Raw genomic sequence first — 25,141 nt, 5'->3', positions numbered from 1 at the left:
CAATCTGACAGCCCCTGGACTGAAACTCCCAGAATTCTCAGCCAGCTTCCTTGGAATCCTAGAAACTGGAGAGGTTGGAAATGTCACTTCCACAACACTGACTCTTCAGCATCTCACATCTTGCTGGCCAGAACGGACAGTGAGTGCAGACACCGAGTGCAGAGTTAAAGATTTTAACTGTACCAATAGAGGTGAATCTGTGTAGCCCAGGGTTCAACCGGCTGGGCAATGAAACGTTTGCAAGAAAAGAACCAAGCTCAGAGAACCCCAAGGACTCCACGATTTATACTGTGTTCCCTCTTGGTCTATCACTCTGTATTTTGCTCATTTCCCCATTACAGCATGTTTTGTAGAATCACCTAGCCATCATACCAAAGGAACAGTAATGACAACAGGCTGGGTGATGCTCTGAAGATGCTGTAACCCATAATTGGGAAATGACTCATCTTAGGGGTGCTTCCTTCAGCCTTTGGTCCCAGACCAATTGCTTTTTGACTCTCCTCTTGGAAGGATATACATAGTTTGTTAATTGCTAGGCTTTGCCTATCTGAATTTAAGTAAAACTCCAGTTATAATGAGAAAACATATTCCCTAATCATTGCTGATAAGTGTGTGCAAACACTTCCCCTTCGCAGCAGTCCCAACCAAACACATCCTTGAAGGGTATCCAGAAGTCAAGATGGCAGGGATGACCATGCAACTGAAGACCCACCCCTTTTTTAGGTGTCAGTGATCCATGTTTAAAAGGGGCGGGGCTTCAGTCTCAGGGTTGTGCCCACCACATTGACTCTTCCCCCAAGGATACCTGTGCTAGCCATGTATCTGGAGGATGTCAGTTTTGGAAAGCTTGACACATATTTACTTAGATATTAGTAAATTCAGCTTCCTAATCAATTCATCCTGCATTCTGCAAATACAGAAGTCTCCTTGGAACGGTTAATTCAGGGAGTTGAATACGCATGGAATGGAAGTCCTGGCCCTAAAGATGTACTTCTTGTTAACTGATTGGAATTGTTACATTTAATTACCTCCATTTTTACTAAATTAAGACTTGTTGGAGACAGTGTGTAGGTGGTTTTAGCTAAGAATTTGATTGTATAGTCTTGTTTTTATTCTTCATATTTTAGTGTATTCAAATGTTGTCTGCTGTTTGGGGAACTTTAAGGAATTAAAGGACATTACAAATATCTTGTCAGGGATTAGTTTGAGCCTTCAGATTCAAAAGCTGAAGAGCTTGACCAGACTGAGTCTTGACCTGAAAACAGCATGCCTGAGATGAAACAGATGCAGGCGGCGTCAGCTGAGTAGGCGATACCCAGAGCTCTGCAATATGTCACAGATGAAAAAAAGAAGACCAAAGGAAGTCAATCTGTCTACTTCAGGATTTCTCAACCTTATCAACTTTGAGATGTGTGGACTTCAACTCCCAGAATTCCCCAGCCAGCATGGCTGGCTGGGGAATTCTGGGAGTTGAAGTCCATTCATCTTAAAATTGTTGAGGTTGCGAAACCCTCGTCTACTTGAAAGAAAGAAGCAGGATTTGGCAATTTAGTTAAGCTAATATAAAAGAGATGGCTTTGGGTTTTTGGGTTTTTGTGGGGATTGGGTTTTTGTGGCAAGTAATGTTTCAATATCCTACCTGTGACTTTCTATATGCTGTTGCATTCCCTGGAACCCTGCACTAGATATGGACTATCCTTAGAACTTCCTCAACTCGAGTTTTGTCTCTCTGGACTTGTTTGAAAAAAGGAAGCTTTTGTGCCTGTTTTCTAGACAGAATGCTTTGAGTTTGCAGTGCGTTGAGTCTGTGTTACTTTGGTAGAAGATTGACAACTGCTGGTTGTTTGTGAGTAATGAGCAACACAAAACATATACACAGGTAGTCCTCACTTAACGAGTGTTTGTTTAGCGACCATTCAAAGTTACAGTGGAGCTAAAAAAAGGGACTTACAACCAGTGCCCAAAGTTATGACCATCACAGCATCCCTGCAGTCATGTGATCATGATCCAGGTGTTTGACAGCCAGCTCGCACTTATGACAGTTGCAGGGTCCCGGGGTCACCCGATCACCATTTTTGACCTTTCCAGCTGGCTTCCGGCAAGCAAAATCAATGGGGAACTGCATGATTCACTTAATGGCCATGTGATTTGCTGTGATTCGCTTAACAACCACCGCAAAAATGTTTGTAAAATAAGGTCTGGTCATGTGATGATTCGCTTAATGACCTCATTACTTAGCAACCTAAATCCCAGTCCCAGTTGTGGTCATTAAGTGAAGACTACTGTAAATAAAAGTGCAGGAAGGTCTCCATGCTGGTGGGCCAGTTTCTGCTACTGTCCAAGGTTGCTAAGTGCAAACATCAAATCTAGCAGAAGAAATTCTCTTTGTTTATCTGTGGCTGCAGAAATCAGGTTGTGAGTCCTTGGTAATAGGGGGTCTTAAGTAGGAGAAGAACAGAATTCTTCATGGAAGATTATCTAAGGAGTGATCACTGTGAATTTCAGACTCACCAAAGCTGTTTCAGGAACGATGCTGATGGGAAATTTCAGGTAGTTCTGAGCGGAAGCGCTTTTAGCAGCGAATGTCACAACGCTGAAAAACCATTTGTGGATCATGAAGAATAAACAGTATGTTCTCTCCCTTCTTCAACCCTGCCCCACTCTGCTGCATTACCATGTTTCAAAAAAGCTTTTCAAAAGTATTATATTTAGCCATTCTATTAATGTTTGGGTTTGGGCCTTGGCTCCTGGTGATTGCCTGAACAAGTCCCTGGAGTTTTCTTGGCAACATTTTTCAGAAGTGGTTTGCCCTGGCCTTCTTCTTCTTCCTGGGGCTGAGAGAGAGGGACTGGCCCAAGGTCACCCAGCTGGCTTTGTGCCTAAGGCAGAACTAGAACTCAGGTTTCCCGTAATCCAGTGTTTCTCAACCTTGGCCGCTTGAAGATGTGTGGACTTCAACTCCCAGAATTCCCCATGGCTGACTGGGGAATTCTGGGAGTTGAAATCCACATACCTTCAAGCAGCCAAGGTTGAGAAACACTGCCCTAGTCCAATGCCTAGCTCTAGCTCTCATTAAATTATATGCTATTTCTTATCTAGCTAAACAATACATCTCCCTCTTTCCCCAGAAAGCATTTCTGCTAGGCATTTTTCATTTGCTAACGGGATCACAAATCTCCGGGTAACCCACACATTCTAGCTCTGCTATTCTCTCCTTTACAAACTCCCATCTTTATGAACTCTCGATTTCTACCGTGACAGTGTTATCCTACCTGGAAGCAAAGCTGTCGTTCAGAAGGGATGCGACAAAGATTGCCTTCAAGATAATGTTTTCTCCTGTGTTCAGGAAACTTTCTGTGGGTGCATAGCTCCTTAGCAAATCCAGATCGTCCCAAACTTTAAATATGAATGTTGTAGGTGCTCCATCATTTATCACCAGGGCAGACAGTTCCAAGCTCTCACCAGGTGCCATTGTATCTGGGAAAAATTGGCAGCGTGCTCACAATATAGGTAACTATTGACACATGGTCACAGTGCCTTGCAATATCAATTTTCTGTGAGATACCATAGGAAAAACCCTAAGATTTTCTTCAATTTCAGTTATTGGGCCCCACCATCATGTCATTTTGTCATACACACAGCTTTTCTGATAAAAAGGGGTTCATTTGGTAAACTACCATCCTGTTAAAAATACCCTGATCAGCAAGGTTATTAAACAGAATGACTTGTATGAAAAGTACTTTGTGGACAGGGAAGTGCCTCTCGGCCAAGTGTTGCACAGAAAGTTGCATCTGTTACTTTCTGTGCAAGCAGCATTTAATTGGTCTAACTATAGAGGTGTGGTAAAGTGACATTCTTTCTTTTCATTTCAGAGATGGGAGGAAAACGTATCTCTAGAGCAGGGTTTCTCAACCATGACAGCTTTCAGATGGGTGGACTTCAACTTCCAGAATTCTCCAGCCAGCAAGGCTGGCTGAGGAATTCTGGAAGTTGAAGTCCACCCATCTGAAAGTAGCCAAGGTTGAGAAACCCTGCTGTAGACATATGAGGAAGAGCCCAAAAATCTATGCTGGTGTTAGCCCTTTGGAGTAGTCTAGGCAAGAAGCACAACCATGAGTACTAACTCTATCTTTATTCTAAGGTTACATGAATGGAATCTTGTAAGTCTGAAAGTACCCCTCCCATCCCTTACTTTTATTCTCCCCAAAACTAGGGAGGGTCCCTTTGAAGATGCTTTCTCCCCCCTTCCTCTTTTGGACTAAAATTGTGTTTATCAGACTGTTGTCTAGGCTGCGGCTCTTCCTCCTGTCTCCCAAGGTCATTCCCACAGACCGTTATAGTTGGTGACAGAGGGGAATTACCCCAATATGGGCAGAGGATCCTGAGATCTGTGGAGTCTTTGGGGTTCTCTGAGCTTGGTGGTTTTCTTGCAAACATTCCATTACCCGGCTAGGTAACATCTTCAGTGCTCTGGCCAGGTAATGAAATGTTTGCAAGAAAACCACCAAGCTCAGAGAACCCAAGGACTCTACAGTTCAACCCTGAGCTACACATATTCTCTTCTATTGGATCCTGAGATCACCTAGGCAAAACCCACCTGCTAGTGTTAATCCACCTGGTGATCACATTCCCTTCCTCAAGCTTCAGAAGGGTTCCTATCCACGTACCAATGCGTGTACATACAAGTCAAACATGCAAAGAATTCCTTCAGTACATGTACATATAGAGCTCTTTCTGAGGTGTGCTAAATTGGACTGGTAGAACACAATGGCAGTTGGCAGTGGAGCCACCTCAGATGGTCCTGCAACATCTCTCATGAGTGTAGAGAGGCATTGTCTGCCTTCCCTTTCTATTGCTAGAAGAAACCTTGGACCAAGCCTTAACTGGGCATTAAAATATTTGGTAGCCCAGCCAAAAACCATACAGGTAGCAGGAAATCTTGGATGATGGATATCTGAGGTAGAAGTTGGATGTGCCAAACAGTCAGCAAGCATGTTTTCCTGGAATTCTTGATTTAAAGCTAGAAAGCAGAAGCAGTTCTTATGATTAACAGCTCTTATATGAGGAGATAGGAACTGTGAAGGAGCAGAGTAACAGTTCTGGTGACTTTTTAGGGATCAGAAGGGGAAAAGGAATGCAAAAGGAGTCAAAGAAACTCTGTGGGTAGGGTGCGTGTACAGGTATGTGTGTGTCTATCTATCTAGCCATCCATTCATCCATTTGGGAAAATGTGCTGCAAAATTAAAAAAAAAATGTGTACCTTCTTTAAATAACAGAAATTGCTTGGAAAGTCATGTGGCAAAATGCATTAAAAATGGCAGCTTTGAGAGGAAATACACATGTAAATTCATAAGAAGGCCTTTTTTTGACATGGGGAGACCTGGATTAAATACAGAGAAAAGCTAGAAACTGAACCGAAAGCAAAACTGCCAATCCCATGTTGTTGCTGATATATTCCATCGTGCTAGGGACTTACTATTTTGGTCTGGCAGAGACAGAATCTGCACAGACTCTGTGTTGATGGGGTCACCACTGATTCGTGAGAAGGGGAAGTTGCCTGGAGAAAGGCCCTCCACTGCCAGTAAGGTTCTCTGGAAGGAAAAGGTGGAGAAATGACTATTAAAAATCTTCCGCATTGTTCCTGCACATATTTATGAAGCAAATAGGGAAGCATATTATAAGACTTACAAACAAACTGATCCTCCTCTCGGGAATTCAGTAGTGGTAGGACACCTGCTTTCAAATTCAAGCTCAGCTTCTTGATACCTAGTTCCTCCTGCTGGAGTGTCCGCAGGGAGGGGAGTTTGTCAAAAAAGGTCAGGATGATGGCCACAACCATGTGTTCGAAGCCTTGCTGCTTTTTTACATGCAAGGCGTGTAAATGAAGGGGTGTGGCTTTGATTGTGTGGTTGTGGCCACCATCTTGACCTTTTTGCCTCCCCCATGACATGTCATGAGCTTGGAATTTCGAACAGCTCAGCTTGGAGCATCCTTTACTGCTTCTAAAATGGAGCATTTCTGATTGGCTACCAATAACCATTTGGGTATATTAAGGTGTATCTCTCCCATCATTTCTGAATAGTAGCAAGGAGGTAATCAAATGCAGTTGTTGGACTGGGATCAGGCATCCTCAGGCTCAAGTCCCCGCTCAGTCAAGTTGATTGCTAAGGAACTTTGAACCCGTCCCTACCGTCTCAGTCTTACTTCACAGAGTTCTTGATAGGATAAAATAAATAAAAAATGAGCAACGCTTTAGCAAATAGTTACCAGAAAAGGATACGTACTGGGGCATGCAAGAAAACAGATGCAACAGCCAAGAGGTTGCCAAAAGCATCGAAGGTTTGGTTCAAGGCTATCGATTCTGGAGGATCAGAAAGCACCAGGCGCAGGAGTTGCATACCTGCAGTATTCCCCATCAGCTTAATGGAGACAGTGTAATTTGACCCTGAAGGAGATGTAGAAGAGTCAGACAAGAAACAACTTCCTTCCTTCCTTCCTTCCTTCCTTCCTTCCTTCCTTCCTTCCTTCCTTCCTTCCTTCCTTCCTTCCTTCCTTCCTTCCTTCCTTCCTTCCTTCCCGCTTGCCTGCCTGCCTCCCTCCTTCTGAGGTTCCTCCAGACCTACTGTCAAGTCTACAATGTCCAAGTCCCAATCCAGGTCCTAAGATTTCCTTCTCATTTATAGTTCCCTTCTAAGCTTCTGGAGAAGAGAAGGTTTTCTGGACATTATGTTTAGTCGGGGGCCATTCGTTTGTCTCAGGTGAGGTTTTATGGATAACACAGTACAACTTTATGATGAATAAGAATATGCAAACAGGCTTAGACATATTTGGAGCCTGGATAGAGCTGGGGGGAAATCTAACCCTAAGGTAGTAATATAGAGTTCCACTCTCAGAATGGTGTGTCACACCCCAGGACAAGGTACCTTTCACTGGTCGTCCTTGGATTGGAAGCACATAATCATCCTGCTTCTGCATAATCTGGTAAGAAAAGTCAAGCAAACTTTTGCCCTCAACCTTTATTTCATAAGTGTTTATTGGAGACATTGTCACGGTCCATGAACCTCGCTCCGGGATAGGAGATATCTTCACAATCTTGTGGTTGACTGTGTTGATCAACATGTCCAGGGATCCCAAAGGAGAACCTGCCATGACATGACACACAGGTAGACACAAGACCAAGTGTAAAGAAGGTGGGAATTTAAGGAAGGATCCCCCTCCCATTATCCATTTACAGCCAAGCCTGTTGTTTTGTTCTGTATGCCCATTTCCCTGCTAGTGGAATAATTTATAAGGTCTTCAAACCATAACCCAGGTTCCACTGAAGTGATATCAAGTCTATCCTCATTTCCTGTTATTTTGGCACAGCCACGGCTGGATGCCTCTAGAAGATACTATCGATGGCTAGTGAGGAAACACCCTGTATCACACCGCTCCTTACCTGAAGGTGGGAGCACATTTATGGTGAATGCAGATGATGCTTTCACAGAGATGGTGAAGTCTATAAGTGTGTCATCTACAGGGAAGGAGAACTGCGAAGCAGTCACTTTAGTATCGACCACTTTAACAGGAGCAGCATTCAGGGACATCTCCATTAGGCCCAGGATCTGTGAAAGCTGACTTTTTGTGGTGTGCACATAGAAGCCACCAGAATAAACTGCCACTTCTTCATAGATGTTTGCATAACTTCTAGTCCCTTCCTCAGCAGTACCTGTGCAGAAGAATGACAGAAATTTCCTTTGAAAGCAGCCTCAGAAGTACAGGGTTTTCTTCGGTTCTGGTTGTTGAAGCAAGGAGTGAGTTTGCATGACTTGGCCACCAACATTGAACAGTGACGTGAGCGTGCCTTGGCAGTATCCTTTTTCAACAGTATTGCATCTCCATGCCTTCATGTTGTCCCCAGCCCATGAGGGAGATGGACTTAACTCATCCTTAATTGTACTGGTGTTGGAGCAGTATTTTCCCCTTATTCCATCTCCACCGAAGGCAACTTCAGGGTGTATAAAATCTGTTAAGATCTTATCCATTATCTTGGAAGAAAGTCAGGTGACTTGAAAAAGAAGCAATAGAAGTAGGTTTGAAATGGCAAATGGGGATGGACACATTTTTGGCTGCCTGTAGGAGGGAGAGAAACCACTTCAACTCAACAGTGGGGGAAGAAGGTCTAGAGTCCCACAATCTCACCCACCCCACCCACGCCTGCTGTAATGCTCTGATTGCTGAATGTTTTCCTCCCTGAAAATGCATTTGCAAGGGGGTGGGGATGAAAAAAGTCAAGATGGTGACCATAATGGTGCAAATTGAGGCCCATCCCTTTTTTATGTGTGATGTGTGGCTTCGATCACATGGGTGCAGACCCCATCATGATTTTTTTCGACCTTCGTCTGGGGAGTCCCTTGCCCCCTAAGTTGGGGATATGTTGAAGGACAGCGGTATTCACATTGCCTCTATTCTGCCCTCCTTTAAATGGGCCCTTAAAATGTGGCTCTTCCCTGCAGGCCTTGAGCTAAGGTGGGGGGTGGGCCTCTTGTGGGAATGCCACTATGTCAGCGAAAGCGTTTGCTTTACTCTTTTCTAGATGTTCATCTTTTTCCCCCCCTTAATTGTGTGTTTTTTCACTCTGCCACCCAGAATGGTCAGAGTCGGGTGGCTTTGCACGTTTGATAACTCCATAAATCTATGCCTGCCAGCTGGGCCAGGATGGAAACTTGTAAACTTTCAGTAGAAAGCTCTCTTCGTGTGAACAAGGCAGGGTGGGAAACAGCATTTGTATTCCTTGAATCTCTATTACCGGTTGTTTTATATCTCAGCCTTCTGACTGATTTTCTGGGCTTTGAACTGTTCTTTTGCCTTGAGCTTGATTTTCCTCAGGGCTACCTCTCTGATGGCTTCTCCTAACTCCATTGCCCTGGCTAGAGGCTCTGGGACCACATTTTTCCTTCTTTTCTGCTGAGCTTCCTTCCTGGGATGGCCTAAGAGACCGGGCTGGAGAGGGGATACGGGGGTGGGTGTGGGTGGGTGAGGGACGATGATGATGGCATGGTGTTCCTGTTTAATTAGCTGCTTTGGGTGGTTTTTTGGGGGAGAGTGGAATAAAAATGTTTCAATGAAATTGATTAACTAGCTGGCTTTTCTTTTCTTTTTTTTTAGGGAAACCTTCTCAACATTTTCACTGTAAATGTTTACTAACCCATGGAGAAAGGCAGGCACCTTTTTAGGAAACCCTGTTGTTTTGCTCTCCTGCAGGCAGAGAAAGCAGCTTTTTAAAGCTGGCACCTGGCCCAGGCTGACGAAATGCCATCGGTGCCAAAACACCCACCCTCCCAGCCTCTGCCCACTTTCTTCAGAAGTTTTGTTTCCTTTAGCTACAAACTGCTGCAGATTTCATCATCCATCAACGGTTATATTATCAAGCAGCTATATTTACTCTCAGTTAAATCCAAAGGTAAATACGAAACTGGCTGCCTGCTTGGAAAATGCTCGCGAACATAAGCCAGCCCGGTGTCATGTTTAAATCAAACCCAGAAAACTTGGCTGCCCTGCCTGATTTTCAAGTTGAGGCAGTGCAGAAACTCGGTTCCTTTCTATGTTATCTCAGGAATGTGGAAAGCTCTGCCACATGGCTCCCTCAGACGATGCAACTGCTTGGAGGGAAAACACGGACAGGGCTTCATGTAGTCTGCGCTTCAGGCACCGCAAAGGCAACTGGAGGTAGGCACCAGCGGGGCTGGCTCAAGATATCTTGCTGCCTGAAGCAAAAATCAAGAGGAGCCTCCTTCCCAGATTTCACTTGCAGAAGCTGATTGCACTTGCACACTGCTTCTAAACTAGTGATGCTAGGGCTTCGCCTCTGAGGTCAGGAGGTCGGATTACAGCATCTCGAGCAGGCCTTGTGGGAGACACAGCTCTTCCGTTCCCTCTTTGCCACCATTCCTTGTCTCAGGCGGCAGCCTCTTTGGGCGTAGAGCAGGGCAGCCCTTGGTCTGGAACCACTTATTTGCCGGTGTAGGGGATGGGAAGTCTCTGCATGGAAGTCAAGGGGTCTTGGAAGGAAAGATGGACCTTTCCATTTTCTCTCTGCCAGTCTGCTTGACCATATCTGAATGGTACAGGGAGGGAAATCGTTTCTGTAATGTTATTCCTCCTCCACCAGCCTGTGTGTTGTAGAAAGTATTACTTCTCCCTCCCCTCCCCTCCCCTCCCCTCCCCTCCCCTCCCCTCCCCTCCCCTCCCCTCCCCTCCCCTCCCCTCTTCCTTCCTTCCTTCCTTCCTTCCTTCCTTCCTTCCTTCCTTCCTTCCTTCCTTCCTTCCTTCCTTCCTTCCTTCCTTCCTTCCCATATTAGCCTGCTAAAGTCTGAGGAGAGGGCTTCTCCACCCGAGTTGTCTGTACTGAAATGTCATTTACGTACTTTCCTTTTAGGAAGCTGATAAAACAAAGATGCAGGTCACCAACTTTTGTGGGATTATTCACAAAGCTTATTACAGGGCAGATTTTTTCCCCACCCCTATTCTTTCTGCCTGAGAAAACATCAGAATATTTTCTTAATTGAGATGGACCTACTTCTGCGTTTCCTCCTGGCACAATAGCCTGTGAGCACGTAGTTCACCGTAGACTTAGAAGAATCAATCAGAATTTCAACTTCATCCTTCAGATGCGTATCTTTAGCTCCAGCATCAGTGAAGACAAAGATCTTGGATCTAGAGGGACACAAAGGATTTTAGAAGAAGGTTCAGGAGGCTGGTACACTGTGCTGGGAGAAAAGAAGCTTGAATGTAGGATTGGCAAGAGAGTCGCCATCTCTCAGTTATTCACCTACAGAGTTATGGACTTTGACTCTCAGAATTTTCCAACCAGTGACTGCTAAGTATTTTGGGAATGGAAATCCTGCTATCTGAAGAGCATCCAGGTTGAGGAAGGTTGGGTGAGGTTGATGGAAAAGGGGAGACGAATGTGGATTGGCCCAGTCATTTTTAGAAGCAAAAGATGTCTAGGAAAGGCACTGAAAGAATTCAGCCTGAAATCCTGGAGACCTTTGGGGTAGGTGAACTAATCTCAGAATCTGGCAGCATTCTGGATTCATAAGCATCGGGAGCTAGCTCCAAAGATGAAAAATGACAATACGGATACAGGGATGTCATGATGCCACATCGATCCTTTCATCCTTTCATTCTGTATGTCAGTCACAGACTTTGTGTTGTGACATCATGACACACATATCCCATGGAAGTATGGAGATTACAGGATGGCTGTATTATTTGTAAGCTACTGGTTGGCTCTCTCCCCCATTTTATGGTTCATTGTTTTAATTATTTTAACTTGTTTTTAATGATTTTTGTTGTCATTGTTTTTGGCCATTTATTTATATGGATTTTGTTTTTTGTGATTTTAACTCTGTGAGCCACAGAGTTTGTATATGAGGTGGGCGGCTGTATAAACTGAAAAAAGAAATAAATAAAGATAAGATGTCATCATTTGCTCCCTCTTACACTCCCTGCAGATGTCTATGCCTATATTCTTGGACAATATACAAGATACTTTAGAAATAAAAAAGGGAAGTAGCTTTCCTGCCTTAAAGTCCCACTGTCTAAAGTTTTAAAAAATATATTTTTATTAGAATTTTTCAATACAATAAAAGCATACAAAATTAAAAGAAGGGGAAAAAAAAAAGAAAATAGGAAGTAAGAAAAAGAAAAATGAAAAGAAACGAAAAAAGAAAGAAAACATAGAATTATGACTTCCATCCTTCTTTCTATCAAGTATTGCCATCTTATCTTTTCTCCTTCCTCTCTGACCCTTTTTAATCCTCAAGCCCATAAATCATCAGTTCAGTCTTTTCTTCTTTCGACAAAAAGCTCATATAAGGCTTCCAGTCTTAAAAAAGTCTGTATGGTTTTTCCTAACCCCCACCTATCTAAAATTTGACCCTGGGGCTGTAGTGGGAAATTTTGGATCCACTAAAGAAAGTATCATCAGTGTATTACAGAATTGAAAGTGAGAATGGCTGACAACGTAGAAAGTTCTTGGGTGGGATCTGATAAATTTGAGTGGGGAAAAGGTCACTGATGGTTTCAGGCCATAAAAACTGCATGCTCCCTCCTAGGTTCAGAAAGATTAAGCGATTAAATGCTATAACTCAGATACAACATTACAGCCTGCTGTGCTCAGTTAACCTCCTTGTCAGCATCTGTGAGAAACAACTCGCTCCTTTCATTAAATCTGCAAAGACATTCGCCACGTAAAGAGGCAGAAAAAACCCCGAGAGAAATGATTTCAGGAAACAATTGTTTATGGATGTGATGGTTGGCTATCTGAGGGACAACAGTATTCTTGCCTGTCCTGTACAATCCGGCACTAGGCATGTTCAAGATCAGTGCTTCTCAAACTTGGCAACTTTAAGAGGGGTGGACTTCAACTCCCAGAATTCTGGGATTTAAGTCCACCCCTCTTAAAGTCTGGGATTTAAGTCCACCCCTCTTAAAGTTGCCAAATTTGAGAAACACTGATCTATATCCTGTCAATTAAATAATGTTCCCTGATGGGACTCAGGTAACTGGCCTTCTCTATCGTGGCACCTGCCCTCTGAAACATCATCTCCCCAGAGATCCCTAGGACCCCCCCCAACTATTTTTAAAAGACCTTGAAAACCTGGCTTTTTCCTCAGGCCTTGGGTTAGGGTGGGTAGTAAGGCTTTTAGGATTTTATATGTTAGTCGAATGTTCTTTTCTTGTTGTTTTGGTTTCTACTGTTTCTAATGTTGTGCACCACTCACAGTCCATAAGAGAGTTGGACGATGGATTCCAGTTGGACTGGAATTAGAAGGTAGGTAGGTAGGTAGGTAGGTAGGTAGGTAGACAGACAGACAGACAGACAGACAGACAGACAGACGGATAGATAGATAGATAGATAGAGGTAGTCTGCACTTACTGACCGCAATTGGGATTGGCAACTCCATCGCTAAGCAGGGCGGTTGTTAAGTGAAACATCATGTGACCGCACCAACTCATGATGTCAGTTCCAGCTGTGGTTGTTAAGTGAATCACCCATGGTCATTAAGCATGATGTCATATGACTGCAACCTGCGACTTCCTGCTGGCTTCCTCACTGACTTTGCTTGTGTGATGGAATGGTTCGGTGAAGGCCGCGCTCGGGGAGATAAGCATTTCCTTAGCCCCCAGAAAGAGCGTGGGAAGGTGAAGAGGCTGAGACTGGCACCACTCTAAGGAATTTGTGGTGTTTTCTTGCTGGCTTGGGGAGTTTAGATTCAGTCGGGCGAGATTTCTGTCTTGTAGGTGAAAGCTAATAAATGTTATAGAACTATATCTCTACTGTCTCGTGGAGTTCTTTGTGCTGAACCTGACATCAGTCTCACCCAACTGAATCTAAACTCCCCGAGCCAGCAAGCAAACACCGTGAATTCCTTAGGGTGGTGCCAGTCTCAGCCTCTTCACCTTCCCACGCTCCTGCTGGGGGCTAAGGGAATGCTTATCTCCCCGAGCGCAGCCTTCATCAAACCATTCCATCACAGCTTGTCAGAAGCTGGCTGTAAAGGTTACAAATGGTGAATACCTCACCACAGAATGCTGCAACCATCGTAACTGTGTGCCAGTTGCCAAGCGCCTGAATTGCGATCATGTGACTGCACGAATGCTGCGAAAGCCACAACTTCAAGGACCAGTCATAAATCTCCTTTTTCAGCACAGTTGTAACTTTGAATGGTTGCTGAACGAGTGGTCACTAAGCAAGGACTACCAATAGATAGAGAGAGAGAGGGAGGGAGGGAGAGATAGATAGATAGGTAGATAGATAGATAGATGATAGATAGATAGCCTTCTTGCCAATTCCCAGGGAACCCCATTAGAAAGAAAGAAAGAAAGTCTTTTCCCTAATATATTAAGGAATAAATTGGTTCTAAATCAGAAATAATCCATATTTTCAGCATAATAGCTGCTGAAATTCTTGCAACCCTACCCCTTCCTTCTTAATCAATTTTTGCTAAAGAGATTATGGGAGAATTGTGTTTGGAAAAGGAGCCTCTTTGCATTTTACGCAGGAGCCAAAATCCTGACAACAGTGCTGAAGCTATGCGATGGACTAAAGGTCATCAGAAGAGGGATGGAGGTTGGGAGGTATGGGCAGAAAGAGAGAGTAGAATCGTCACCCTAGCCAGTTCTCACCTTGGCAAGCTCTCTTGCAAAGCCAGTTTCAAGCCCGTCATTGACATTTCTGGGCAATCGCCACCACCAGTAGCAGTCAGGCGAGAGATCGCGGATTCCAATTCGTCCACACTCTGGGTTTTAATGATGGGACCAACCCCTGGAAAGACAGATGTAGGTAGGAACTGAGCCATGACAGTATGAAGAAGACTATCTAAGGGCCACAGTTTCAGACAGAGCCTCTGTTTTTATTTTGTTAATTCTGTTTTTGCCTTTCTTGGGGCTCTGAGCAGATTTTTACAATACCTTCCTTTTAAATATTTAAGGATGAGCATCCTTATCTGTTCCTGGAACAATAAGACTGGCACCTGATTTCCACAGGTCCTGATTCAGGTTTTTCAGATTTATTCGGCAGTAGCCAGCTTAATGGCCAAGAGCTTACCGCAATATCAGTTCAGATGTACAATTCATTCAAGAGAGGCCCCCTTACTTAAAAGCTTCCTCCTTTGACTTCTGGCTCTATAATTGCTTTCTGTACAGTGAGGGATAAATATCATTGAATTTATGGAATCATAAGGTTGGCAGGTATTGCAGAGGCCATCTAGTCTGACCCCCCCTGCTTGATGCAATACTTGCTAAAGCATTGTGGACTGATGGCTATCCAGGCTCGGTTTGAAGACCTCGGCCAATGACCGTTCCATGTTAGGATGGGACTTTCTACAGCTATAGCAACATTACAAAATAGCATTCATAATAGAAACAATAGCACAGCCTACAAACAAAGATTTAAACCACACCCCCACACAGAAGGCCGGAGCTGCGAAATGAAGGGACGTTTGAAAATGTCCCTCTGAACAAGATCCAATTACAGAAGCACAGGGCAAGGGGAAAAGCTTCTATTTAAATCAGTGTTTCTCAACCTCGGCAGCTTTCAGAGGTGTGGACTTCAACTCCCAGAATTCTGGGACTTGAGATTTCAACTCCCAGAATTCTGGGAGTTGAAGTCCACACCTCTGAAAGCTGCCAAGGTTGAGAAACACTGATTTAAGTAGATAGTTGCTCTGAAAATCCCACACAGTTTGTCAGCCCACGCTGAACTGTGGGGGGTCCGCAACCGCATTGAAATACCAGGAGGAGCCGCAAATGAAAACTTTGGATTATGACAATGGAATGGAGCAGTTAAGTCCTCTTTAATACTCCTTTAGTTTGCTAAATTTTAGTTTTGCTGCTGGAGGAATACAAGCAAGGAAACTGCCTTGAGTTTCCAGGGAAAAGGCTAGGAAAGGAATGCAATAAATAAATAAATGAATAAATATTATTTCCTGTTGAGGTGTGTGTGTGTATTCTTATCACCTATTTTTCTATTACTTACTAGACTACAATTTCATTTTAATACTATAAATCTCTCAATCATCTGAAAATGAGGAGCAGCAACCCACAATTGGATAACAAGAAAAAGTACTATCTCATAATTAACTTGCAGTCATGCTCCACACCTTTGACAGAATCATAGAGCTGGAAGTTACTTCAGAGATCTTCTGGCCCAACCCCTGCTTGATGCCAGATCTGCTAAAGTATTGGCAAGTTGGCTTTCCAACCTCTGAAGACCTCCAGTGAAAAGGTACCATATACTTCATGAGGTAGCCTTGACAGCTCTTACCATCAGGGAATTTTTCCTAATGTCTAACTTGAACCCTAAAATTTCTCCTAATGTCAAATCCGCTTCTCTGTAGCTTCAGTCAACGGGTGCTGGTCCTTCCCTCCAGATTAACAGAGAACAAGCCCACTCCTTCTTCTGTGTGACAGCCCTCCAGATATTTGAAGACCACTATCTTATCTCCCTTCAATCTTCTCTTGGGCAGGCCAAACATACTCAGCTGCTTTCACTGCTCCTCAGAAGATGTGGTTTCCAGTCCCTCCACCATCTTGGTAGCCCTCCTTTGAACTTAAGTCCACGTGTCCCCAACCATGTCATTTTTAGATTGCGGACTAGACCCAGTATTCCAAAATAGCTTGAAGTCAATTTCAGTTCATTCTTACTATATAGAACTGATTTATAAAACACATGAACTTAACTAAAAATCTGTGGTGCCATCTTTCTCTTTCAGTTACCAGTGCAAATGCTGGTATTTAAGTTTCTATTGTTTGCCGGCTCCTTTTCCTCATTTTTCTCCTTCCTCTGAATTAAGCAGTGTGAAATAATGGCAAACCTTAAAAGCTCCGTGAGCCCTTTGTTCACTTTCACTTTATTCACTTTCCACAGAAGGAGGATCTGTCACTTTAACCTGGCCACCCCAGCAGAGAGATAATTGCTTTTTTTTTTTTTAAAGCCTAACCCTAACCCTAACCCTAACCCTAACCCTAACTCTAACTCTAGCTCATAAGCCATGGTTAAGCCACATCACCCCTCCTAGCTGCCCAGAACACTGCTTGGATTCTCTGAAAAAACTGAGCAAAAGAAGGAGGGCAGTTCCTCCGAAACAGGAGGAATGAGAAGGAATCAAAGTTTTCTACTGCTTCCTTACTTGGATCATTGAAGGGCACAAGAATGTAATTAAAAGGTGCATCAGGAGAGCCAGAATAATTTCGGAGGAGTTGGATGCAGTTAATTTTGACTTGATGGATGTCTTCCGTCATGCTGCCGGTCGTGTCTATCACGAAGGTGAGGGAGTAACCATCCAGGTTGAACACCTTCTTGAAAATATCGTCTCCCACTTTACTTAAGAGGCCGAAACCTGAACAAATAAAGAGCAAGACCAAGTTGTGTTTGAACCCCTGCATATCTTGTTTCAAATTGCTGTGAAAGGCAACCCTTTATACTGCTTTGATTTGCAAAGGAAAAACCATAGCTGCATAAATGCCCATTTTTTGAGCCCTGCAGATGCATTAATTGCTAAAATTCTGTCTGTTGAAAATTCGGAGAAGTGCTATCCGACACTTCTAGAGGGCACCAGGTTGAGGAAGTACAACTTAGCCTTTTTAAGTGGGACAGATCAGTAGAGCAATGTCCATGCAGTGATCGGAGAAATGTTCTATCAAGTCATCAAAACTGGGGTCCTCACAGGATCTAGGACCCAGCCTTACCCTCTCCAACAAAAAAGCTCTTTGTGGCTTCTATGGCTAATTCTGCTGCTTCCTGATGGAGGAAATAGTGTGGAGAAAGCTCGGGGTTAGAAGTCTCCTTGTTGATGCCACCAGTAGGAGGGTAATTTTGAGACACGTCATTTTTTCCACCATGACCACATTTGCCTGCAGAAATAATGTAGAAAAGAGAAAGAAAAGGCGCAGATACCTTGGGTTATCAAAGTCAAATATATAGCCACTACATTTTAGTTTCATGTATTTATTTATTCATCAAATTTGTCACCACCCATTGCGTTAAAAACAACCCTGGGCAGTTTACAAAGCAGTTAAAATCAATTAAAAATACAATGTGAAAAGATCCTGAATAAATAGAAAATAAATAAAACCCAAGAATGGATGTTAAACTGGCAGTAACTCGGGGAGCATCATCAAGGCGCCAGCCACTCCCAGGATTGGGTAACATTCTTGTCGCCTGGTATGGACAGTACATGACCAGGTAGACCTTTAGGTCAGTGTGAAGCATAACCACCATGTTGCTAGGACTAGTCTTAGAAGTTTAGTTCTAAATAATTAGAAAGGCCATCACTGCCAATTTATATTGTAGATATTATTGGCTTGGTCAAAGGGCTAGCTAACCATAGAGATCGGTCCCCTTCTGCCTGTTTGGAACACGGAGGAAGAACTGATGAAAATATCTAGCAACCATAGGTGATCTTTACCTGGTGGTTTCATTCTACAGGAAGATGATACTTTGTATCCACTTGTTAGCATGTCTTTCACCAGCATGTTTCCATCACACAATAATGGTCCACTGTTAAGCAAAGATATTGGTATATGGGATTCATGAACTTAAATTTGACTTAAATCAGAAATCTATCCTGAACTGCATTTCATAAACACGCTGAAGATAACAGAAATCGTTCATTTTGGGTATGCAATATAGGTGTTTGTAGGCAACATCTGAACTGAATGGGAAAAACAGAACTGAAAAAAAGGTTCTGGGCCTATCACTAGGGCTGTGCAAATCTTTCAGAAGAGATGCTTCACAGAAGTGTATACAGGTAGTTCTCACTTAACAATGGCAGTTGGGGCCAGCAACTCTGTCACTAAGCAATGCCGTTGTAAAGCACGACGTCACGTGACCGTGCTGACTTATGACGGCAGTTGTGGCAGTCCTAGCTGCCATTGTTAGGAAAATCCCATGCAGTTGCACTGTCCTGTGGTCATGTGATTGCCATTTGTGACCTCTTGCCAGCTTCCCCATTGACTTTGCTTGTCGGAAGCTGGCAGGGAAGGTCGCAAATGGTGTTCATGTGACCACGGGATGCTGCGACGTCATAGTTGTGAGCTGGTTGCCAAGCACCCAAATCATGATCACGTGATCACAGGGATGCTGTGACAGCCATAACTATGAGGACCCATCATAAGTCCCCCTCGTTCAGCACCGTCGTAACTTTGAACTGTCGCTGAACGAGTGGTTGTTCAACAAAGACTACCTGTACACAGTTCTCTCTTTGAACTGTTGTAGAAGCTGCATCTCTTTCTCATGCAGCTGTTTGTTAAGTTGCTCCTGGCCATCTTCCCGTAAACAACTGCATTTACCTGGAAAAAAATGCAGCCGCTTAATGACTCAGTGCTCCCTACAATGTGATTGAGAAACATCACTTAAAAAGAATTTGCACATCATAATAATCCCTACCCAGAAAGTCGTAAATGAGATAATAAAGGCAAGGAACAGATTTTCATCTTTTCTTCCAACACTGTATGGGAAAGTGACTCCTGATGGCTACAAGGACAAATCTATGCAGTTTTCTTGGCAATATTTTCAGAAGTGGTTTGCTATAACTAGGGCTAAGAGACTTGGCTTCATGCCTAAGGCAGGACTAGAACTCATAGTTTCATAGTTTCTAGCTCAGCGCCTTTAACCACATTGGCGCTCTATGGGAAAGTACCGGATAAAAAATTGGGGCTCAGATTCTCAGACACAGAGTCACTCACTGTAATATTAGTGGATGTTAACCTCAGTCAAAGCCCCCAATCTTAATCTTTGAAAATAAACCTCTTTGAGATGATCTGCACACACAGCAAATTATAAGATCAAAGTCTTCTTTCAGACAAAGATTGTGGGTCTTCCAACTGTACTTGATTTATATGCAGATGAAGATCAACTTTTACAACCCATTAGGCTCAAAATAAGCCTTTGTGTTTATTTGGGATTTACCTCGGTTCATTTATGGATTTACCTTGGTGCTCTTTTACAGTCACGACATGTTTCCTTAGAAGAAGGTGCAACAGGAAAGACGGAACTATTTGGGTTTACTGGAAGGGACATAAAAAGGAGAAAGATTCTATTTAGATGTAGCTGAACTCCTCTTAAGCCTGAAATTCCTCCAATCCCACTTCTGGAATTTTAAGCGCATGTGTGAGAATTCTCACTAAACAGCGGTGGTGGTAGTGTGGCCGGCCATAAAACACACGATTATTAGGAGGGAAACTGGTGAGGCTAAAATTAATTGGGCCAAGAATAAGAATAAGAATAAGAATAAGAATAAGAATAAGAATAAGAATAAGGCAGAAGGGAAGTTGGGGCCTCTAAAGCCAAGTCAAAAATACAAGATATCTGTTTCACAAAAGGAGAACTGGCGATGCTCAGAAGTGCATGCACACAAACACTTGCATGCACACGTTCTTTCAAGTGTAAGATACAACCTGCAGAAACCTGTTATTACTAGATTTTGTCAGCCCTCCAAGATAGATCAGACTAGGAAATCAATGCTATGTAGGTCCATTACTACTTTTACCGTAAAGCTATGGTAATTGAATCTTGAAAGTCTGAATGTGCTTCCCCCTCTCTGCCTTTATCTTCATGTGAAGGAGGGAGGGGCTTGTCTGAGACGTTTACTCATGTTACATTCTTGCCCTGGGCTCAAGTCCCTCTTATCTGACTATTGCCTTAGTAGCAGCTCTTCCTCCTGTCCTTCAAGGCCATTCCCTCTGTTCTCTACAGATTTATATCCCCCCTTTATTTTGTACAACCTAAGGAGACATCCATCACTCTCTCTCCTATTTTTCCCAGCACCACAACTCTGTTGTGGGTTGGGCTAAAAGAGGGGGACTGACCTAAAGTCAACCAACTCACTTCTGTGCCTAAGGGAGGACAAGAACATGGTCTCCTGGTTTCCAGCGAAGCACCTTAACCACTATACCAGACTGACTTTCTAAATTCAGTTGGCTTCTGAGGCATTCTTTGAAATAAAACTGATGCAGGAGTCCAGTGATTTACTGTGCAGCACATCAGTGACTCCCTGTTTTAATGCACGCACGCACACGCACGCATGCACACACCCACACATACATGCACACAAACACCCACTTGAACTTCCCATGGCTTTGCAGAGATATTGCTGTAGTTTTCTCGGCAACAATGTAGAAGTTGTTTGCTATCCCTTTGTCTAGGATGTGGCTTGTTTCCTCAGGTTTGTATATGAGTGTGTGTGTATGGAAACATATGCATATATTCAAACACACATGCAAGAACACATGTGTACACACAGACAAGTTAGGTGGCCAAGAGAGCCCATCTGGCAATAAGAAATGGAGGTATGGAGACATCAACACCCAGGAACATCTCACTGGGTACTTCAACCAGAAGTTGACCTAGTAATAAAAGTCGAAAGATGGGCTACACGTTTCAATAATAAATAAATTAAAATAGAACCAGAGCTTTCTGGAGTTGGGGGGGGGGGCTTTGTGCAGATGTAAAGAATTGGTTTGTATGTATTTATTCCAAACTGGTGTCTTCCATATCCTTGGGAACAGCTATTGCCCTCCACAGCTGACCATGAAAATGTGAATTGGACTCCAAGACATCAGCAAAGTGGCAGGTTGGGAATCCAGAATACATTCATTGGACAAGTCAGAAAACACTGCATGGTAATGCAAACAATTATAATTTTTAAAACCATATTTGGAATACGTTCTTACATGTTCTTACCATGAAGCTTAATATGAAATGTGATATCATTTTTTTAACCTTCTATAGACTCATAATTACAAAGGGAATACTTTTCTTCCAGGAAAAGTTGAGGAAACTCCATCAAAAACAAGGCAGTGCCTGGGTTATTTGCTGTGTGTGTGTGTGTGTGTGTGTGTAAAAACATCAAGGTGGTAGCCATGACCACTTGATTGTGGTCACCATCTTGAATGTTTTGGCTCCCTCCCCGATGGATAGCTCTGGGCAGCATCCAGTTCTTTGTGTCCGTATTCCTAGAGACTTACCCAGGTATTCGTAAGTGTTGGGGTTTTGCATTTCGACCCAGTTGGTGTTGCTGTAGAATTTCTGCGTCACATGAACGGCTTTTCCAGCACTGAGGCGAGCTGCTTCTAAATCAGCTGAGTTCACCTCACCACTCAGACTGGAAAGCATAGAGTCACTCAGAATTCGAATTTGGTTAATACCTGGGAAAAGACAGCATGGAAGTTCTGAATAGCTGAATGTAAAGTTAGAATGAACTAAATCATCTAGTCCTACACACTCTTCAGAACAACAGTTGGTTACGATGGTATCCTCATCAGATGGCCATCTTGCTTCTGGACCTCTGGTAGAGGAGACTCTGCTACCTCCTGAAGCACGAACAGTTTTTACTGCTAGGAATTTTTTTCTCATATCCAACCAAAATCTACTTCCTTGTAATTTCAACCCACTTTTTCTTGTCCTCTATTCTGGAATGACTGTGAACAATTCTGCCCCATCTTCAACACGACAGCCCTTCGGATACTTGAAGACAGTTCAGGTATCTCTTTGTAATCTTCTCTTCTCTAGGTTAAACACACCCATTGCCTCCAATCTTTGCCATCTTAGTTGCTGTGCTCTGGACACATTCATTTTGTCAGTGTCCTTCCTAAAATTCTCTCTTCCCTGAATGCTCATGTAGGGACATTAGGCCAAAATAGAAATCATGCCCCCTTCCCTGGAATATCTTGAACATGAGAAGAGCTATGATGGATCAAGCCTAGGCCCATCTAGCCAGCATTCCATTTCACAGAAACCTTCTGCTCCATGGGAGGGCCAGCCCTGCAAAGATATCACTTTAAAATTGCTTCCCACATTTGAACGGAAATGAGATTCAAGGACCTTCAGAACGTCCAAGGTTCATTTCCATCTAAGAGGACCTTGGCTGATATAGACCAAAGGAAGTTTTCTGTATGCCAGCCCACTATACTGGTACCTGTCAGGCATTGATCAAACTCAGGATACAGGTCAGAATCATGGAACCCTAAGAATCGGTGCTGGTTTTCGCTTGAGTGTGACTTCGAAACATTTTTCCATTTGGCTTTTGAAAGCTTTTAGATGCCTTCGACCTTGATCTCTGATACTTCATAATTCGTTTTCATGGACGCTAGTGTTGTGTTATTCTAACATTGTCTTAAAGTTTTTATTTATTTATTTATCATATTGATATGGCCTTCCATCTTATAAAAAGTGGCTTTGGGCAGCATACAACAGAACCATAAAATAACAATATTAAAACAGAGTACCATTTCAATGATCTGCTCTGAATGTTCTTATTTTTAAAAACAAATCCATAAAAAACCATAGGGCCAAATTTTCATGAAATCCAAAGTCCCTGCTATACGTAAAGCAAAATTGTCCTCTGCGCACATTTCTATGGAGTTTCATTATTTATCCAAAGCTCTTTCTTTTAACAGAACCTGGAGGCCAATTACAGATGCACACAGTAATAAAGCCACATAGCATTTCACCCCACCTTTTGTATAACCGACAAGCATTAAACCATAAAAGTGTGGACAGCAGCCAAGAAGTGCTGGACAAATGCTACAACTTTATCCACTATGGCTAAATCATAGCTAAGCATTTTTAGTTCTGGACCAGGGGAAAGGTGAGGGCTCTAGCCCTTTAAACATTGTTCTTACATGGCCAATCGCGAGGGATGCTGGGAACTGTAATTCAGCAACATGTAGAATGTGACAAGTTCCCCACTATTGCTGCAGAGTTTGCAATGAATTCATTGCCTGTCCCAAGTGGGGTAAATGGCGAATGAGTAATGGAATTGGGCAAAAGCTATAATTATAGCTACTAATTAACCAACCATGTTCAACCATAAGTCTAGTGCAAACATGGCATCTTAGTATAATTATCACATTTTGTATATAATTTCTCTTTTATTCACCAATTGCAATCTCTCCCTACCCCAGGTCAATAACCTGGAGTTAGGGCCAAGTAATTTGATTGAGATTTTTTGCTGGAACAGGCTAGAATGGCTGTCTCTACTGGAATCTTGAGCACTGACCACATTTGTTAACTGTTTCCATTCATCATTGAGTTTCCTCCAGTTCCTAATGCTCCCCCCTCCCAGCATTGAACATACTCCTCTTCTAAGCAGCAACAATCAGTCATAAATCCCACCTTACTTTTGCTAATTTGTTCACAGTAGAAGAAGTAGCTGCTGTCTTGGAGGTGATAGACTTCCACTAGATTATTTCCAGTGACAATTTCCTGAACAGCTTTTGTGAATCGACTGGGAGAGACATCAGCTGTGGAAGAAAAAGTGGATCGGTTAGAATTATTGTTATCATTAGTAGTAATAACAGTAGTAGTATTTTTTTGACCTTTCAATCTATCTGGTATATACAGTATACATGCTTTGAAAATGGTCTAGGGCTCAAGTTGATGACCTTAAAAGAGGTCTTCTGAAATCCCATTTCCTTCCAGGATGGCTAGGAAATAAGGGAATTGGAGGCCAACTCACCCAAGGAGCACCAGACTGGGAACGTTTCACAGTATGGAAGCAAAGGCTAGAAAGAGGCTAGAAGAGTCATCTAGATTCTCTACAGATTGATCAATATACCCCAAGGTTCCCCCAGATAATCAGTCTTTCATGGGCTGGAGGTGGGATGAGACATTTATAATCAGAATTAGCTTTCTCGAAAATATTGTGTTGGAGAAAGGTCAGGCTTTGAAAGAACCATGCTATTTAGTTCTAGGTGTGACAAGGAGATCCAGGGTCTTAGAACCGAGTGCCAGGACACTGGGCTTTGGAGCAAGACTCATCCTCCTGTTTTGGATCCCAATGCCAGCTTACCTTGGAAGTAGGCCTTGAACAGCCCAGTTGCATTCAGTGGCTTCATGTTTTCTAGCTCCCCTGGAGCCATGGGAGGTCTTCCAGACAAGGGGTTCCTCTCCATGTACCAGGCGACAGCCCGCAGCGCCCCCATTTCCGTGATGTCGGTATCCGTATAGTCACTTGCAGAGATGCCCCCCGATTCATGGTTGGGGCGGAATCCGCTCACAATCCCCACACAGAGAAGCAAGGAGAGCAGCATGTTTTGTGGCAGAGCGGCCAGATGGTGAAGGAGAGAAGGTGTCTCAACTCTAAGACTTGCCCTGCCCCTCAGCTTCCCTTTGCTCTGGAGTATGCCCTTCACTCTGACGGTTAAATAGCTAGAGTGGCATTGGGGAAATTCCCCATCTACTCAGCCTGTTTCCTCCTCCAGGTAGAAAGACTGGCTAAAGAATCCAGGAAAAGACACTTTCCAGCCCCAGCCCTTAGTCACCAGACACAAGGTCCAGATAAAGGAGAGTTAGCAATTGTGTCACCAAGGCTGCTCCTGAAAAGGGCAATTTTCTTCTAACAAAACTGCTATGCCGCTAAAACAGTGTTTTTCAAACTTGGCAACTTTTAAATGTGTGGACTTCAACTCCCAGAATTCCTCAGCCTGCAACCAGGACAGCCCCATTTGCCACAATGTTGGGGGGCAGTCGGTTCGCCTAGGGGCCAAACAGTGAGCTTGTTGAGGAGCTCAGATGGTGGGGAGGCAGCTGGAAAAGCTCTGATGCCCGCCCCAAACAACTGGGTCCCATTGTTCAGTGGTGCCAAGCTGGAAC

At 43.4% G+C, this 25,141-nt stretch overlaps 1 protein-coding gene across 2 annotated transcripts in view; it reads right to left on the bottom strand.

Annotated features, from left to right (window-relative positions):
• Positions 1 to 24,680, bottom strand: part of LOC103059531 (von Willebrand factor A domain-containing protein 7-like) — a 29,534-nt gene extending 4,854 nt beyond the window's left edge. The window contains exons 1-15 of one of the 2 annotated variants that reach the window (XM_015890705.3): positions 24,339 to 24,680; positions 23,668 to 23,790; positions 21,514 to 21,693; positions 19,479 to 19,554; positions 17,955 to 18,046; positions 17,236 to 17,400; positions 16,677 to 16,886; positions 14,173 to 14,311; positions 10,559 to 10,695; positions 7,439 to 7,708; positions 6,924 to 7,142; positions 6,285 to 6,445; positions 5,477 to 5,591; positions 3,273 to 3,477; positions 2,512 to 2,593 (exon numbers count right to left, since the gene is read on the bottom strand). In XM_015890705.3, the coding sequence (XP_015746191.1) occupies positions 2,512 to 2,593; positions 3,273 to 3,477; positions 5,477 to 5,591; positions 6,285 to 6,445; positions 6,924 to 7,142; positions 7,439 to 7,708; positions 10,559 to 10,695; positions 14,173 to 14,311; positions 16,677 to 16,886; positions 17,236 to 17,400; positions 17,955 to 18,046; positions 19,479 to 19,554; positions 21,514 to 21,693; positions 23,668 to 23,790; positions 24,339 to 24,579 (2,415 nt within the window). In that variant the 5' untranslated portion in view covers positions 24,580 to 24,680. The remainder of the gene's footprint in view (positions 1 to 2,511; positions 2,594 to 3,272; positions 3,478 to 5,476; positions 5,592 to 6,284; positions 6,446 to 6,923; positions 7,143 to 7,438; positions 7,709 to 10,558; positions 10,696 to 14,172; positions 14,312 to 16,676; positions 16,887 to 17,235; positions 17,401 to 17,954; positions 18,047 to 19,478; positions 19,555 to 21,513; positions 21,694 to 23,667; positions 23,791 to 24,338) is intronic. The other variant, XM_088128563.1, reaches the window with a different exon arrangement.
• Between the last annotated feature and the right edge of the window lie 461 nt (positions 24,681 to 25,141).

Source organism: Python bivittatus, unplaced genomic scaffold, assembly GCF_059951505.1.
Source record: "Python bivittatus isolate LINGU-HERP-01145 unplaced genomic scaffold, Pbiv_v1 ctg000750_np1212, whole genome shotgun sequence".
NCBI classification, from domain to species: domain Eukaryota; kingdom Metazoa; phylum Chordata; class Lepidosauria; order Squamata; family Pythonidae; genus Python; species Python bivittatus.
This window is presented reverse-complemented; position numbering and strand designations above follow the sequence as displayed.